The sequence below is a fragment of the Centropristis striata genome, chromosome 15 (genome assembly GCF_030273125.1).
Source record: "Centropristis striata isolate RG_2023a ecotype Rhode Island chromosome 15, C.striata_1.0, whole genome shotgun sequence".
NCBI classification, from domain to species: Eukaryota; Metazoa; Chordata; class Actinopteri; order Perciformes; family Serranidae; genus Centropristis; species Centropristis striata.
Window position 1 is genome coordinate 35,587,076 of NC_081531.1, and position 17,855 is coordinate 35,604,930.

A 17,855-nucleotide genomic window follows, 5' to 3' on the forward strand; every position below is an offset into this window, starting at 1 on the left:
GCGACCCCCAATTTAACATGTATGTTGTCCGTGACCCCCGCTTACTGAACACTATCTCACACGCACAGTTCAGATCACCCAAAAAAGAAACAAAATGACCACAAAAAAGCAAACAAAATGACCAAAAAAGACACAAATTGACCATAAAATGATCAAAAAAGACACAAATTGACCAGAAAATTATCAAAAAAGACACAAAATGACCAGAAAAGACACAAAATGACCAAAAAAAGACACAAAATGACCCAAAAAAGAAACAAAATGACCCAAAAGAAACAAAATGACCAAAAAAACACAAAAAGACCAAAAAAAAGGAAACAAAATTACAAAAAAAAGACACAGATTGACCACAAAATGATCAAAAAAAGACACAAAATGACCAAAAAAGACACAAATTGACCACAAAATGATAAAAAAAACAACAAAAAAGACACAAAATGACCAAATAACACACAAAATGACAAAAAACACACACAAAATTACAAAAAAAAAAGACATTAAGTGACCAAAAAGACTAACACATTAACACATGAACACTTTAACACAGTGGAGACAGAGCTGACTTCCAAAATGATTTGGCGACCCCCAGAAATCATCTCGCGACCCCAATTGGGGTCCCGACCCCAAGGTTGAGAATAGCTGGTCTAAAGTACTGGCTTGAAACTTGTTTTTCAACATCAGACTTTATGTTGTTGGTTTGTTTTGGGTTTCAAATGTTGATCCAGTAAGTCAAAGTGAAAGATATTTATTAGGTCATATTGATGAGGTTGTGCTGAAAATAACGATACCAACATGGCATGATAAAGAGGATTCAAAAACAGACAAAATAGCCCAAGACTCCAAAGCGTTAAAGTGCCAAAGAATATTTGAAAACATTAAAATATTTGTGTCTTTTCAGCATAGACTGTATGAAAAATAATGGACATAGTTATCTTGACCTGACCCATTAATTTGTGACTCAGATTGGCATTTTTGGTCTTTTCCAACTTGGCGACCTGTCAATCACACGGCAGCTCTATCCTAAAGAATACCTCTATTTTATTCTAAATGAGACCATAATTAACATAATTAAAGGGGAAATCATATTGTTTTGGAGAAGAATCAAAGTTAAACATTTGAGACCATAAACCAGTTTCACGTTGTCAATTGAACAATGAAGCTATAACTCAATACTGCAAAAAAGCCAACTTGTATTTTTTGGCCTAAAACAGTGATTTAAGTTGGTAAAACTATAAAATATAAATATAAAATATAAATTATTTATAAATATTTATAAATTATTTATAAAAAACAAGTTGGTGAGTTGTTGTTACTTATATCTTTAAGTTGGGGTTCAAAACTCTTATTTCTTTGTTGTGAAATGCGGAAAGCCAACTTTCCGAGTTGCACTTGAAGTCTCATTGTGGCTGTGCTGTCTCCAGCTGGAGTCCACACAAAAATGACAAAAATCAGAATTCAGAGTTGCGAAAACTCAAAAGCAAAACTTAAAATATTTAGTTTAATTGTCCAACTTAAAATTTTATCAAAGTTTGTTGCCTTGAAATTTTGAGTTCACCCAACTTTTCTTTTTTTGCAGTGAATGTTTATGTTTGTTTATTGTCTTTATCTTTTATAGTTGTTGTCAGAGAGGCTTCGACCCTCAGGTAAGTTATTTTCAGCCTCACAACAGCTGACTAGCCCACCTCAATAAATATCTTCAGGCCACTGCATGTTTCTTTGAGGGTTCCACCTTGTCTGGTGCTCCAGCTTACAGTAAGAATGATAGTTTTAACCCTCTGAACCTGAACTCGTTTTCCAGGTGACTTTTGCTTTTTTCATTTACATTTCACTTACTGTGGCCTTGTATTTCATTGCAATATATAGGTCCTGCAGCTCTATTGTAGACTTTCTCTGACAATTATTTTTTCTTAAACTTTAATCTATATGTACAAAATTGCATCGCCATATGCCATACATATTAGGGTTAGGGTTTGCATTTTTCCACCCTCTCCTGTCCTCTCCTCTCTGCTCTGTGTAAACAGAATTCCAGTGAATATTTGTCATGTGACCGTTGGTCTCAGCAGAATCAATCATGGCTTCACAGTGTCTCTAAGGAGCAGAATTTAATGTTTTTAACACTATCTTATTATTCTGAATGGTTTATTTTTGGTAACATTTTTAAATGAGACATTGAATAAAGTATATGGAATAATCTAACAATTTTAAACTTAGTTTTGATTACTTTTTCTAATGGAAACTTTCATTACCTATGATCTGTTCAAGGACTGTCAGAAAGTTCATATCTTTCTACGATAAATGCTGTATTTTTGGGATCTTTGAAGAAACCTGGTTTGGGATTCAATTTTCCACATGCAAATGATGCATAGAGTGTGTAGCAAAAGCAAAATTAAATGGTTCTACTAGATCAGACCTGGGCATTGGGCGGCCCGCGGGCCACATCCGGCCCGTTGGCTGTCCTTGTCCGGCCCGCGTGAGGTTACCCAGAAATTAGAAATCAATATAACCGCAGTGCTTTTATTTTGAAAAAAAAATAGCAAACATTAGCACTAGAGCTAACAAGCACTTTTACTATAGTTAAGACAACAAATATAGCCACTAATATGTATGACAGAAGAAAATAAACTTTAACAAACCTTGTGCCCTGTCAGTCACTATAGAAGCCTTTTTGATACTTTATATCAACTTTATATGAATTACTAAGCACTCATTATTTACCGTTCGTTTTTTCATTTAACCGTTCTACCGGTTATTTCCTGTCACTACCTTTCAAAATGAAAGCACCCGTTTCACACTGGACGGCACTTTTTCAAAATAAAAGCACATTAACATTGTTAAACACCTTGAAAATGTACAAACATGAAAAACAAGCTAAATAATACAAAAACACCAATAGGAAGCTTACTAAAGGACATTTACAGTTGTGTTTAAAATAAATGGAAAAGTGATATAGTGATTGGAGTATTTACTATTTTTTACTGCTATACTTGATTTACTCCACATTAACAGTCTTACCATAACATGTATTCCTATCAGTAGCAGCTCAAAACCAGATAATTTACTGTATTTTATAAAGCGATTACATTAATATTGAGCAGAATTTAGTTCAGAGTTTTGGTCCGGCCCCGTAACCTTCGTGGTATTGGTATTGCCCCTAGGGAAAATTAATTGCCCACCCCTGTACTAGATACTAGAGGCCAAGATTTAATGTCTCGGGGAAGAGAAACACAAATCTTGTTCGTCATCCGTGTCATTCTTCTCCATTAGTGGGTCATTAGTGGGAAAAGCCAGCGTTATGATGAACACTCACAGTCTTACCGTCCACTGGTGACACAACTGCTCCAAAATAGCCTCTTTATGGTGTGACAGAAACATGGGGCCATATGTACATATGTATCGTCATTACCAGTGAAATGTCCACTCGTTAACTGGTCCTAAAGCGTGCACTCCCTCTGAGTGATTTATGAGTACAGCAGCATGACTCGGTGACGGATGGTCTCTGCGTATTGCTCATACTATTCTGGCTCAGAGATTTGGTTGCATATGGTTGTAACCCAGAGTTCACAACCTTCACCCCCATCACCTGTTCAGTCTTCAGCCTTGTCCCGTCACAAGAGATTAGGCTGCTCTGGAAGTTTAAGAGTTCTTATGTTGGTCAAAGAAAGCCCACGGAGACCTACAGTATTACTGATTACCCTTAATAGGGCACTCATTGAAATACTTGCAAATTACAAATTTCAACCCTAGAGAATATTGGAAGATATTGCATAATGCCAGAATGTGTAAAAAAAATAAAAAAAAACATACAGACCTAGGGGAGGGGGGTAAAAAATGTTACAAATTTGTGAGAAAAAAATCTCAAATTAATGGTAAAAAAGTTACAAAATGTATGAGTAAAAAGTCCAAATTAACGGTAAAAAAAACGTTACAAATTTGTGAGAAAAAAATCTCAAACTAATGGTAAAAAAGTTACTAAATTTATGAGGAAAAAAACTCAAATTAATGGTAAAAAAATGTTACAAATTTGTGAGAAAAAAATCTCAAATTAATGGTAAAAAGGTTACAAAATTTATGAGGAAAAAAACTCAAATTAACGGTAAAAAAACATTACAAATTTGTGAAAAAAAAATCTCAAATTAATGGTAAAAAAGTTACAAAATTTATAAGGAAAAAAACTCAAATTAACGGTAAAAAAAACGTTACAAATTTGTGAGAAAAAAGTCTCAAATTAATGGTAAAGTTACAAAATGTATGAGTAAAAAACCCAAATTAACGGTAAAAAAAACATAACAAATTTGTGCGAAAAAAATCTCAAATTAATGGTAAAAAAGTTTAAAAATGTATGAGTAAAAAACCCAAATTAACGGTAAAAAAAACGTTACAAATTTATGAGAAAAAAATCTCAAACTAATGGTAAAAAATTAAAAAAATGTATGAGGAAAAAAACTCAAATTAACGGTAAAAAAACATTACAAATTTGTGAGAAAAAAATCTCAAATTAATGGTAAAAAAGTTACAAAATGTATGAGTAAAAACCCCAAATTAACGGTAAAAAAAACGTTACAAATTTGTGAGAAAAAAATCTCAAACTAATGGTAAAAAAGTTAAAAAATGTATGAGTAAAAAACCCAAATTAACGGTAAAAAAAACGTTACAAATTTGTGAGAAAAAAATCTCAAATTACTGGTAAAAAAGTTACAAAATTTATGAGGAAAAAAACTCAAATTAACGGTAAAAAAACGTTACAAATTTGTGAGAAAAAAATCTCAAATTAATGGTAAAGTTACAAAATTTATGAGTGAAAAACCCAAATTAACGGTAAAAAAAAGTTACAAATTTGTTAGAAAAAAATCTCAAATTAATGGTAAAAAAGTTACAAAATTTATGAGTAAAAAACCCAAATTAACGGTAAAAAAAACGTTACAAATTTGTGAGAAAAAAATCTCAAATTAATGGTAAAAAAATTGACGAGATTAAAGTGGCAAATCTATGAGAAAAAAAATGCACAGATTTATGAGATTTAAAGTGGTGAATCTGCAAGAAAAAATGTTTTTTTCCCCACTTTTTTCTCGTAAATCTGCAAGTTTTTCCACACAGATTTCCCACTTTAAATCTCTTAAATCTGCGACTTTTTTCCTTGTAGATTTGCCACTTTAATCTAGTAACGTAGCCTGATCTTTGCTGATTAGCTGGAAAAAATCCATGTGGTTCTACGACCTCACAGAGAGAAATGGGGACCTCATTTAGATATCCACTGAAGTTACCAAATATAGTTCTTCGCCCCAATAAAGGGATAAACTACCCAACCAGACGACCACTATTTTGGAATTGTATTGATGTTCAATCATACTAGACTTAGTTATCCCATTAAAAAATATATAATTTTAACTTCAAGGGCTTTTCTGTCCAAAGCTTGAGTTGTAAAATATAGAAGAATAAAACTGAAAAAAAGCTTCACACACAGCCGCTAGGTATTTACAGTCTGAATGAATTAAACTATTGTGCTCGTTGATCAGCTGTGGGCCAGAGAGCAGACACATTAAGAAAAGCGTCTCTGTCTTTGTTTGGCCTAAACTGTTTGCCACAACTAGATATTGTTGCTGATGCAGGAGAAGACATTTTTGGTCCCCTACCCCCCCGATTCACCCACATTGGGTCTGTAAGTGTGCATGAGAGCTATTTATAGCAGCAGTGAGGAAGTCTTTGAAGCAGAGCTCTCACCAGTGTTTGATGGTATGTGTTTTGGAAATGGGTCCATCCCAGCGCACACACAGTGTGTGTGTGTGGTGTGTGTGTGTGTGTGCGTGTGTGTTTGTGTGTGTGTGTGTGTGTGTGTGTGTTTGCTGCAGCTGCTGGAAAACAAGCAGTTAAGTTGGCAGCTTCAGGCAGAAAATAGCAGGACGGCATTGAATCACTGGGCAAACCAAATGTAATGGTGATTGCACAACACAGTTACAGTCTACACGGACCATACCAACCCTCCAGGCATTGCATCATAAATTCCTAATTTTGATGATGTTTATATCATTTTTTTAAATGTTTTTTTTTTTTTCAAACAACTGATCTATTCATTAGATTTTTTGTTTTTATTTGGCTCCCTCTAATTATCTCAACATCTCCCATCCAATCAGATGACAGAGTAGCTTTTACACCAAGGCCCTGGCGCCATCTGGTCCATTCTGACGAAATCAGACAAAATCTTGCAGGTTTTTCAGATCACAAGGCACATAATCTCAAACAAGGGAGTTTTTCCAATGAAGTGGAAGTTTTTACAAATAACAAAAAATGACAACAACTTATGAATAGGCCCAGTGAATTCACAAAAATACATTTTTATTACTAAAGTTATTATCAGGCTCCAGGGGTTGTAAAAGAAGAATCGCCTGAGTTCATCTGTGACATTTTTAGGTGAGAAATAAATTAATGTTATTTTTGGCCTCTCTGTGATCCCAGTGCATCTGATATCTGACAGAACACAAATTTTGACAAAGGACTTATTTACTGCACATCAGTTTAATCAAATTTCACAGTCACAAATAAGTAACAGTTTATATCAACGTCTCTACCTTTTGTAGACAATCCAAATAAGCATGTTGACATTTATTGACCATAATTTGACTGATAATAGCAAATGTTTAATGGGAAAACCTGTCATTCTAGAGTAAAGTAATGCATCATGCACGCTCCACAAACAGTTCAGTAACGAGGCGATAAAGGCTGGAGTTTGTGCCAAATATTTCACATATTCATTCCGAAAGTAGAGGTTCATAGAGTTCAGAGTTTCAGCAAGTAAATTCTTGTAAACAAAAAAATCCTAAAGTTCCAGTATCTCTTTAACCCACAAATATGGAAGGTTTTTAATGTCAAAACTAGTGAGTGAGTGCAAAACAAATCTGAACATGAATGGATCTGGAAGTCAATACTTAATGCAGGAGCAGATTTGTAGACAGAACATTTTTTAGTGCCATTGTAATTGTAGTTTATGATTTCCAACCAATTCTCAGTCTTAAACTAAGCATGTGGATGTGTCAAACTATGATCTATGACCAAACTATAAAAAGACAGTTCATTTTATGTTCAAACTGATACACTTTTGCTATCATAAAAAAAAACTTTGATACATTCTATCAACCCCATTCTTCTCCCTGTGCAGACTTTCCCACTCTTTATACTACGCCACCTGACTTCTGCATCTAACACTTCCAAATCATTTGATTTGATTTGATGATGATGATTTGATGCACAAGAGGATTCAGTGAAAGCGTTATTTGAACAAGAAGTGTTGCTAATTATCTTCAAAGCTTTATCAATCGCATCCAAACTAATCGTTTCGTAAAACTAATCGCTTCGTAAAACTAGTCGTTACGATTTTTAAAACTGCCTTCATAACAGATTATCTCTTAGAAAATTTGACCATTGGCCCATTTATCGTCTTTTAAAGGCTTCTCACATGTTCTACGTGTACAAAGCGGTCCCTGTGCACTTCCAAATTATGACTTGCAAAATTAATCACCCATGACAAAAGCCAATGGGATTTTTTTTGTATTTTTTAGATTTTTAAGGTTTACAGAAAAATAAGCTCTGTGGCAAATGTCAGTTTTGATCAGCACTCACAAATAAACACCACTTTTAATGTATCTTCAAACATAAATGTAATTGCCAGAAGTAAAAGCTAAAATAAGTCAATAAACAAACTGCTACCACAGAGGCATGACTTCTACGTCACCTCCACCAATCTGATTATGAGATTTTATGTCCCTGATAACCTCTGTAGTCTTTAGCAACTGCCTTTTTACACCCGTTGGTTTTTTTAAATACACAAGTGCCTAATTTAACAACAAAAAAACAAAAAAATCTCATAAGCTTGTGTCCACCACAGACCTTATTTTAGGCATCTACCCAAAACATCACTTTTAAAAAACCATTGCCTTCAAGAAAAGGAAACCCAAAGTGCATAAATGCTAACTTCTATCTGGATTTTAGCACTCTATAGTTTTGTCGTCCTTCAAGTACTTTCACAGGCTAATGCATGTTGTTCCTGAGTCTGGGATAAAAACACAGAAGGTCCCTAGATCTTCAGGTCGTCCAGCCTGCTCTTGTTCGTGCTGTTCTTGCTCGACTGACTGTTTCTGCGCTGGTTTTCCATCTGCAGCTCGAAAGCAGGGCTGGAGATTTTCCTCTCCTTCACATCGTCTCCCTCTGCTTTACCTTTCCTCTCCACAGCCATATTGTCTCTGTTCTGCTTGTAAACTGCTTTGCTGTTGTAGGGACTGTAGGCAGAGTTGGGCTCTGCCATGCTGTACTTTGCCTCAGTGGGGAAAGGCTCCGGCACTGCAGGATGACCAGAGAAGTAGTTATAGTTGGGGACGTAGGGCATGACCGCCTCAGTCAGGGCCTTGGAAGCCTCAGCTGCAGCCTGTGAGCGTCTGTAACGGAGACCCTGGTGGCACTTTGTGAAGCCTAGATGGTACATCTCCACCAGGTTGAGCAGCAGGGAGATGCAGGCCACGGCCAGCATGAAGAGAATGAAGACCGTCTTCTCGGTGGGCCGGGAGATGTAGCAGTTCACGACGTTCGGGCAAGGCCAACGATCGCAGGTGTACATCGGCTTTAGCTCGAAACCGTACAGGAAGTACTGAGCTACAATAAAGGCAACCTCGAAAAGGGTCTTGAAAATAATGTTGAAGACGTAGGTTCTCAGCAGGGCGCCTTTCAAACGCACGTGGCCCTGGTTGTCTTTAACTGGGCTCTTCTTGGCTTTGGTGCCAACTAACTGCTGGTGCTTTTCACTCTGGGCGGCCAGAGCTTTCTCCTTCTCTTTCTCCTTCTCCTCCATGCGGACCAGGTGAAGGATGTGGCCCAGATAAATGAGAGTTGGCGTAGACACGAAGATAATCTGCATCACCCAGAAGCGGATGTGAGAGATGGGGAAGGTCTTGTCGTAGCAGACGTTCTGACAACCGGGCTGCTTGGTGTCGCAGGTGAAGCCCGACTGCTCGTCGCCCCAAACCTTCTCAGCAGCGGCTCCCAGCACCAGGATGCGGAAGATGAACAGCACCGTCAGCCAGACTTTGCCCACAACGGTGGAGTGTTCCTGGGCACTCTCCAGCAGCTTCCCCAACAAGTTCCAGTCCCCCATATTGGCTCACAAATATAGTGAGTTACTCAGTTATATCGACAAAACCAGGAGACACACCTGTAAGGACAGGAAACATCTGATTTACTCATTTGGAATGAACACACAGTCATGCTTTGGCCTTGTCATTTAAACAACATGGTCTCACAGAAATCCGTGGAATAGCCACGGAATTGCTCAAATTTCCGTGAAACTGACACGGATTTCTCTACAATGCAAGTTAATGCCAGTCATATCTCGTGGCTATTCCAACATACAAAGTGATTATGTACATTCACTGAGGGAATATTTAGAAAATAAAACATATATTTCTCGCTAGAAATGTGATCAAAATCCATTTTTATTCCATTTTTAAGTCAAAATATTGATTTTTCACTAAAAATGAGAGAACTGTCCGCCATGTTTTTTGTTCTGACCGCCGGGACCTTGAAAGTCACGTGACTTGGAACAAACCAATAGGAACAAATATCCATGGAATAGCCACGGGATATGACTGTCATTAACTTGCATTGTAGCGAAATCTGTGTCAGTTTCATGGAAATTTGAGCGATTCCGTGGCTATTCCAGGTTGCATTTAAACTGACTTTGTCCTTTTATTGGGTTTGGCTGTAACACTCCGGGTGTGAAAATGGTTTTCCATCTTTTCTTGTATCTTTTCAACTTGCCAAACCTTCTAAAAATACATTACATACCAACATAGAGGAATTTCAATCAGGAATGACTGATTTTTTTGTGCAGGGGCAGTAAAAACTGTGACTCTTATACGGCCCTATTTATTGAGAATTGGGGTGTGTGGGCAGTGGATGTTCAGGGGGAGATAGCAGGTCAATAATAAATACCACGTAGAAGTGGTGAACATCATCTGAAAGCTGTGAACCTGAAGATTATTTTGAGATGCAGGTCAGCACGGTGAGTCAAGTTGTTGGGTTAAAAATATCTAATAAACATTACTTAATCAGTTAACTAATTAGTTCATTAATTAGGAAGAGAAATATTAATGTTCTGAACCCTTATAGGTTTAATTAACCAATGAATTAGTTAATTAATGAATTAGTTAATTAAACCTATTAAGGTGTATGAGGGTTCTGAACATTAATATTCCTACTTTTGAAGTGCATTTCCATGTTCAACTATGACCCATGTGTTGTTGCAGCTAATTTTGGGACCCCAGCATGCACAAATATTCAAATACACACAAGGCACGTTGTAATGCAAGAGATAAACTATGTTTTTTTTGCCCTAAACTGCATGTTTTCAGCATAAAGCAGGCATGTATGTAATTATGGGAATACAAAGGGCCCATTTTACATAAATAGTTAATCGACACGTCAAATAAAAAAAATAGTCTAACTTTGTAGCGTTATTTCGGAATCTTTCTGACATGATGTCCTGACATTCTTGGTACCAATGGATTTCTTAGAGTATCTTCAGTATATCCCTAAAATTGAGACCAATATAGCCTCCGAAAGAAAAGGTAGATTTATCAACCTGCTTAGTGAGCAATGAGCAGCAAATGTAATGACTTTTTCAGACCAGCATGGGAAAAAACTAGGGTTAGACCCAAAAACAACTTGTTTTTTGAACTGATAGTTTCAGTTTTGGGTAATGCTTTATATTAAGGTCCTTGTAATAACCATTAATTAACAAGTAATAAGGCCCTTGTAAGTCCTTACAAGATGCTTATTAACATTATTGTGTGTTTATAAGCTTATATAAGTGTTAATAATGGCATTACAAACACCCATGACCCACCCATTATGTCTTTGCCATGCCTTTATTAATCTTATTTTGCTTGCTTATTGATATTAAAATATACTTTATTGCTCATCTATTAAAGTACTTTGCACTTTAACTTAACCCCCTAAAATCCCCAAAATGTCCAAAGTTTTTCAAACCAAATCACAGCATGGATTTTTCTTGGTGTATTGATATAATATTCTGGAAGATTTTTTGACCATATTTATCCATTCTGGAATTTAAAAAAGCCTATTTCAGCACCAAAGGTCTGCAACAAATAGTACCAACCCAAAAAATGCTGCAACAACTTCTGGGACATAGTTGAGCAAAAAATGGACTTCAGAAGGCTTAATGGTCACGCTTTATATTAAGGTCCTTGTAATAACCGTTAATTAACAAGTATAAGGCCCTTGTAAGTCCTTACAAGATGCTTATTAACATTATTGTGTGTTTATAAGCTTATATAAGTGTTAATAATGGCATTACAAACACCCATGACCCACCCATTATGTCTTTGTCATGCCTTTATTAATCTTATTTTGTTTGCTTATTGATATTAAAATATACTCTATTGCTCATCTATTATAAGTTAACTATAAGTTAACTATGCTTTTTGCAACTACCGGATCTAAAGCGAGAACAATGCCTTATTACTTGTTAATTAATGGTTATTAAGGACCTTATTATAAAGCGTTATCCAGTTTTGTTTTAGCCACATGCTAAACAAGCTGATGTTGCAAAAGATGTTACCTTTTGGTCAACTCTTGACCCCTAAACCTACCTGGGCAGGTGGGTTTTAAGAGGTTAATGTTCAAATTGATGAACTTGGAACAGTCTGTTTATATTTTCCTTTGGACACATAATACAGAAGGTATGTTCTGGGACTCTGTCTGTTCACAGCCAATGGTCGGTTAACAAGGGTTGGCTATCGTCAGACAATAAATAAATAAATAAATAAATAAAGTAGCATCCCTAATCGGGTATGCACATAATGTACTGTATGCTTATTATCATAAATATGGTATTTGTTTTTGCTCCTCTGACCCCACAGCCAAAAGGCTACTGTACTTGAGCGGAGACGTAGTTATTATGAATTCCCTGTTTGTACTCCTAAAGGTTGTGCCCTATCCAGTGTGCTCTGATAAAAAGGGCCAGGACACAGCTGACTGTGTGTGAGAGAAATGCCCGAGGCAGGCCGGGGAGACTCCTAGATCTTGTGACACAGTGCCCAGCAGTGCTCCCCAACTCCAGAATTAGGTTTCTAGTTCAGATTTCAGCGCCTATGGGTTACAACGGAGCAAAAAAAGTACTTGTACTTGTCCTTTAATGGTTCAGAAGTCGACACCTGTTCGAAATACATAAAGATTATCAACCAGGAGTTAAAGGATCACTCAAAGGATCAACACTTTAAACACAATAATAATAAATTCTCTAAAAACTGAGATTTTTGGGGGATTTCAAATGTATACTTAAATATGAATACTTAAGAATTGTCATTGTTTTTGTATAAAGTTTCAGAATAATGAGGCTCTATTGGATATTTTGATGAAGAAAGACGTACCTGTTCATCTCCTGCAGCAGTGCAGATCCAGAGTCAGTTGGAGACTCTTCAGTTCACAGAGAGGCCATGTTCTCCTGCACCCCTGAGGAAACTGCAGCACCAAGATAAACTTTTCTCAGAAAGTTTTTCACTCTGTGATCCCGCCTGCAACCCTCCACCTGCCCTGATCGATGTCCAGCGTTCAACAAGGCAACCCCTGTCTGCTCTCCGAGCGAGCACAAATGAAAACATTCGCACTTGGGAAAAAGTTTTAAAAAGGAAAACCCCTCGCTCAAGAGGTGTTCCTGCTCTACTGAGTGGCAGCTCCAGAGTCCAGTGAGGATGTAGGTTAGTCTTACATGTCAGTGGGATCTAAATATAATTCACGGGGATGGGAGTGGCTTTATTGTCACTCTTGTGGTGACCCTTGACTGTGTGGAGGAGAGAGCCTTCCCTCAGCCTTGCAGTGAGCGTTACTGCTTGTTGAGGGACTGATAAGCTTTGTGTGGCAGTGAAAACATGCAGAGAACTAACTTGATGCTGTTCTTTAGAGCAGCTATTCTCAACCTTGGGGTCGCGAGATGATTTCTGGGGGTCACCAAATCATTTTGGAAGTCAGCTCTGTCTCCACTGAGTTAAAGTGTTCATGCATTAATTTGTTTAAGTCTTTTTTTGGTAATTTTGTGTCTTTTTTTTTGTCATTTTGTGTGTTATTTGGTCATTTTGTGTCTTTTTGGTCATTTTGTGTGTTATTTGGTCATTTTGTGTCTTTTTTTGATCATTTTGTGGTCAATTTGTGTCTTTTTTTTGTAATTTTGTGTCTTTTTTTAGTCATTTTGTATCGTTTTGGTCATTTTGTGTCTTTTTTTTATCATTTTGTTTCCTTTTTTGGTCATTTTGTGTCTTTTTTTTTGTAATTTTGTATCTTTTTGGTAATTTTGTGGTCAATTTATGTCTTTTTTTAGTCATTTTGTATCTTTTTGGTAATTTTGTTTCTTTTTTGGGTCATTTTGTGTCTTTTTTTAGTCATTTTGTGTCTTTTTTTGATCATTTTGTGGTCAATTTGTGTCTTTTTTTGGTAATTTTGTTTCAGAATGGACCTTTAAACTTATAGCAAAGGACTTAGATTAAAAGTAACAATAAAATATGAAAAAACATATAAATGCAAAGACAGAGAGATGTTTTAGTTGTTGTCTGCTTCATTATTTGTCCAAAATTCGTCTCAGGTTTGGGTGATCTGAACTGCCCGCGTGAGATTGTGTTCAGTGAGCCGGGGTCACGGACAACATGCATGTTTAATTGGGGGTCGCGACTCAAAAAGGTTGAGAACTCCTGCTTTAGACCGTGTTACCTGGAAGTTCTCTATTTGTTTGTTTCAGCTGAGCGCCTCATCTGCAGCATCATGTTGCTGTGGTGCAGACCACACAAAGTAACTATCTACATTAACTTATGTGCTGTACTTAAGTACAATTTTCTTGCACTTACCTTCTTTTCCTTTGCACTTTAACTTAACCCCCTAAAATCCGCAAAATGTCCAAAGTTTTTCAAACCAAATCACAGCATGGATTTTTCTTGGTGTATTGATATAATATTCTGGAAGATTTTTTGACCATATTTATCCATTCTGGAATTTAAAAAAGCCTATTTCAGCACCAAAGGTCTGTAACATTATAACATAAGCGTATAAAGGCTTCTGAAGATCAATTACATCTTATAAGCTTTGCAGTATTTTTTTTGGTTGATACTATTTGTAATTCCAAGACTGTTTAGGGACCCAAGTTTGCAGAAATATTCAAATACAGTACAATAATCTGTAGTGCATAAGAAACAAAATCATTAGCGAAAACTAGCGGCTAACTGATGCTAGCGGCGCTGCTTGTTACAGCTACAAGAGTAGCCATTAGCATATCAATGCTAACTCAACATTAGCTGACTTTTCATAGCGGCGTTACAATCGTGCCAATTCAGCACATTGCAGAAGTTAGCAGAAGTAAGGATTAAAAGTTATTACAATGTAAAATTATAAGTGAGTACAAATTACAGTTAGGTTGGCAAAATTCTGAATTCAGAGTTGAGCAGATTTAAAAACAAAACTTAAAATATTCAGTTTAATTGTCCAACTTAAAATGTTATCGAAGTTTGTTGCCTTGAAATTTTGAGTTCACCCAACTTTTCTTTTTTTTTGCAGTGCTCAGACAGGACAAACAGACAGGAGGAATTAGTTTTTGGTGCATTCATTGCTGTTAATATGCTTCTCATCAATCTAAACTCTATAGATGCTGAGCGTCGTCACCTTCTGTAAAAAGAGAAGTGTCCTCCTTCAGGTCCAGCTGTCTGCAGGGTCAACCATTGTCACCCACACACTGACCCCGTCCATCGCCGGGCTATTGATAACCTAAAACTCTGCACTCTGGCCTTCACAAGGAGACAAACAAGAACTTAATCAGCCGGAGACGTTTCCTCACAGGTGGCCACGGCTCCGAGGAGCTCTCGCCCAAAGATGGTGACGCCACCTCCCTCTCGAAAAGTTTTATTCACGGTTCTTTTTTTAGGGCCCGAGCAGGCAACGACCTGCGAGGTCCCTATTGTATTTCTAATGATTATTCTTTTTCTTTTTCTTTTTCTCGTGCCCAAATGATCGCATTTTTGACTGCTTGAACATACCCCAAAACTTATGAAACTTTAAATATAAGTCCCACATGGCGGAAAATTTTATAATGTATTGTCGTCCTGAATTTCCACCTCTAGGTGGCGCTATAATAAAGGAAAGTGTAGGCGAAAATGGGAGTGGCCTATATCACATAGGCCACTCCCATTTTCGCCGTTTTTTTTCGCAAATTCGCGAAATGCCGCAAACATGCTTTTTCGAACTCCTCCTAGGCAATTTCATCGTTTGCACCAAACTTTGCACACAGCATCTATGGACCCTCATGACAAAAAGTTATTAAAAGAATTTTGATTACCCAAAGAATACTCAAGTTATTAAATAACAACTTCCTGCAGGTGGCGCTATTATCAACACAAAACACAAAGTGTTGCATATCTCCACATTGGTGTGTCTGAATGACATGAAACTCAGGTTACTACTTCCCCATGAGCCCCTGAGGCTCGCTGCAAAATTTTGGGCGATGACCACTAGGTGGCGCTCTTTAAATTGAAGTATTTTATATCTCCACATCGGTTAGTCGGATTAACACCAAACTTGGTATACTTATTGTCAATGCCCTCCTGAGGATAACCCTTGAAGGTTTTATTTATCGGCCCCTAGGTGGCGCTCTGGCGGCAGTTTAATTTAATTTCTTTTTATTCCCCCTCACAGTTCCACTGCTGACAGCTCGGGAGAATCACAGAACATCTGTGACTGCAGCTTCATTTCTTCCTGCAGATAACCGCTGCTCTCTGCTGATTTCAGGTATTACATGAACTATTTTCACTTAGTCAGAACAATTTCAACCTAATACATGTTGGAACACTCACACTGGAATAAAATTGGCCAATTTAAGAAGCCACATTTCATTTCCCATGTGTTACTTGAGAATGTATAACCATTTCTTCTTTCTGAATTTCAAATCATATTTTCGATTTGGTGAGAAAATCGAGTAAAAAATTACACAATTACACAAACTGTGGTTGATTTTATTCTGACAATATATTCTATAAAGTAACATCCAGCCTCAAAATGAATACATTTAAATAACATGTTTAGCAATTACTAGTAAATTCCAGAAAACAAAGTTTGCAATTCAAGTCTTGATGTTGTGAGTTATTACTTTGTTTGCATCTGAAGGAGCCACCAAAGTGAAAAAATAAATAAATCAGTATTTAACACTGTATCCATGTATTAGTACATCTTGCTAATAACGGCTGAATAAAAGCCTTAAATTCTCCAGTCTATTATATAGAATTCATGGTGATTTACACATGGTGATCATATTTGATGTAAAAGATTATGAATTAAAATGCACTAAAAATTACAAAATCATATTTCTGACACAATCTAATTATTTGAAATTATCACAATTTTTGATTTACTGTAATATTTTCTTTTAAAGACCACAAATCATCATCAAAATAAAAGCCTTTAATGTGGTCAGTTGGAATGTTACTAATTTGAAAGCTATTATTTTATGTCAGTACAAAGTGCTGCTGTGGTATAAAGTCTTTAGACTGAAGTTCCTCTGGGAGTTTTAATTATCATATTAAATCTGTCAAAACATACTGTCTGCACACACAACTCTCTTCATGAAGCCCGTGTCTATAATGCATTACAATCTATTTACATTACTGTATAATTACAGTTAAAGCACTCATAAATATCCATAATGCTTCATACTAATGATCTTTATAAAGCAAGCTTTTTCTGCAGGTGCAGAACATTTTTTAAGACCCCATCCATTGAAATTAAGTTATTTTTTTTGTTTGTTTTTGCCATATTATGTCGTCTGTGTTTTGGTAATTTGGAGTACAAATCTTTCTGTGCCTTTCAAAACCAGAACTATGCATTTTTTTTATATTTAAAGCATTTTATAAAGACTTATAAGGTCGAGCATCAAACAAACCCTGATTCCAAAGATGTTGTGCCGTAGTTTGAAACACGATGCAATAATTTCACATATATGCAATTGAAAATTGCACAAATTTCTATTTTATGTCCATGCTAATAAATGTTTGTTTTTATAAATATATACCCTGAATTCTAATTTCAATATTTTCTGTTTTTATTTATATTTTAAAAAGCGTGCCAATATTTTTTGGAATCAGAGTTGTAATATTTCATAACTGCTGGTCACCTACATATACTTTATTTTCTTTGGATAATAGTGTATTATCATATTCATAGCTAAAATACATTATAATATGTGCATTATAATCACTGTTATAATGCATTATAGGGTCGGGGGTAAAGCTAATCCCCACACTATAATGCATCGTGTGTGTTCATAATGCATTATAGATTAAATGTCAGTGAGTAAGCAGATTTATGATACTTGTCCTCATGTCATTATATAATGCTCTAAATTGCGCCATGATTATTGTTTTTAGGCATTCTGAATACTTCGTAAGTGCTGAAAACTATAATTATACAATGCATTAAGCAGATTATAATGCATTGTAAGTATGTTTATGATGCATCATAGGAAATGGTGACCACAACTTTTCCTTACTTTAGCACTGAGATTATAAATCATCCCCATGTCACACTGACATGTACAGTATATTATATCATTATATCATTATATTATACAGGATATTATATCATTACATCTACGCACTCACAAGTTGGATCTAATGCAACCTGGTCTCACAGAAATCTGTGAAATAGCCACGGAATCACTCAAATTTCCGTGAAACTGACACGGATTTCGCTACAATGCAAGTTAATGACGAATGAAGTCACGTGACTTTCAAGGTTCCGGCGGTCAGAACAAAAAACATGGCGGACAG

General features: G+C 36.2%; 2 protein-coding genes across 2 annotated transcripts in view; both read right to left on the minus strand.

Annotated features, from left to right (window-relative positions):
- Positions 1 to 17,855, minus strand: part of LOC131986796 (gap junction beta-1 protein-like) — a 94,906-nt gene that overhangs the window by 71,819 nt on the left and 5,232 nt on the right. The window lies entirely within an intron of this gene.
- On the minus strand, positions 7,964 to 9,136 carry gja2 (gap junction protein, alpha 2). The gene has a single exon (XM_059351917.1). The coding sequence runs from the start codon at positions 9,134 to 9,136 to the stop codon at positions 8,066 to 8,068; it is 1,071 nt and encodes a 356-aa protein (XP_059207900.1). The 3' UTR covers positions 7,964 to 8,065.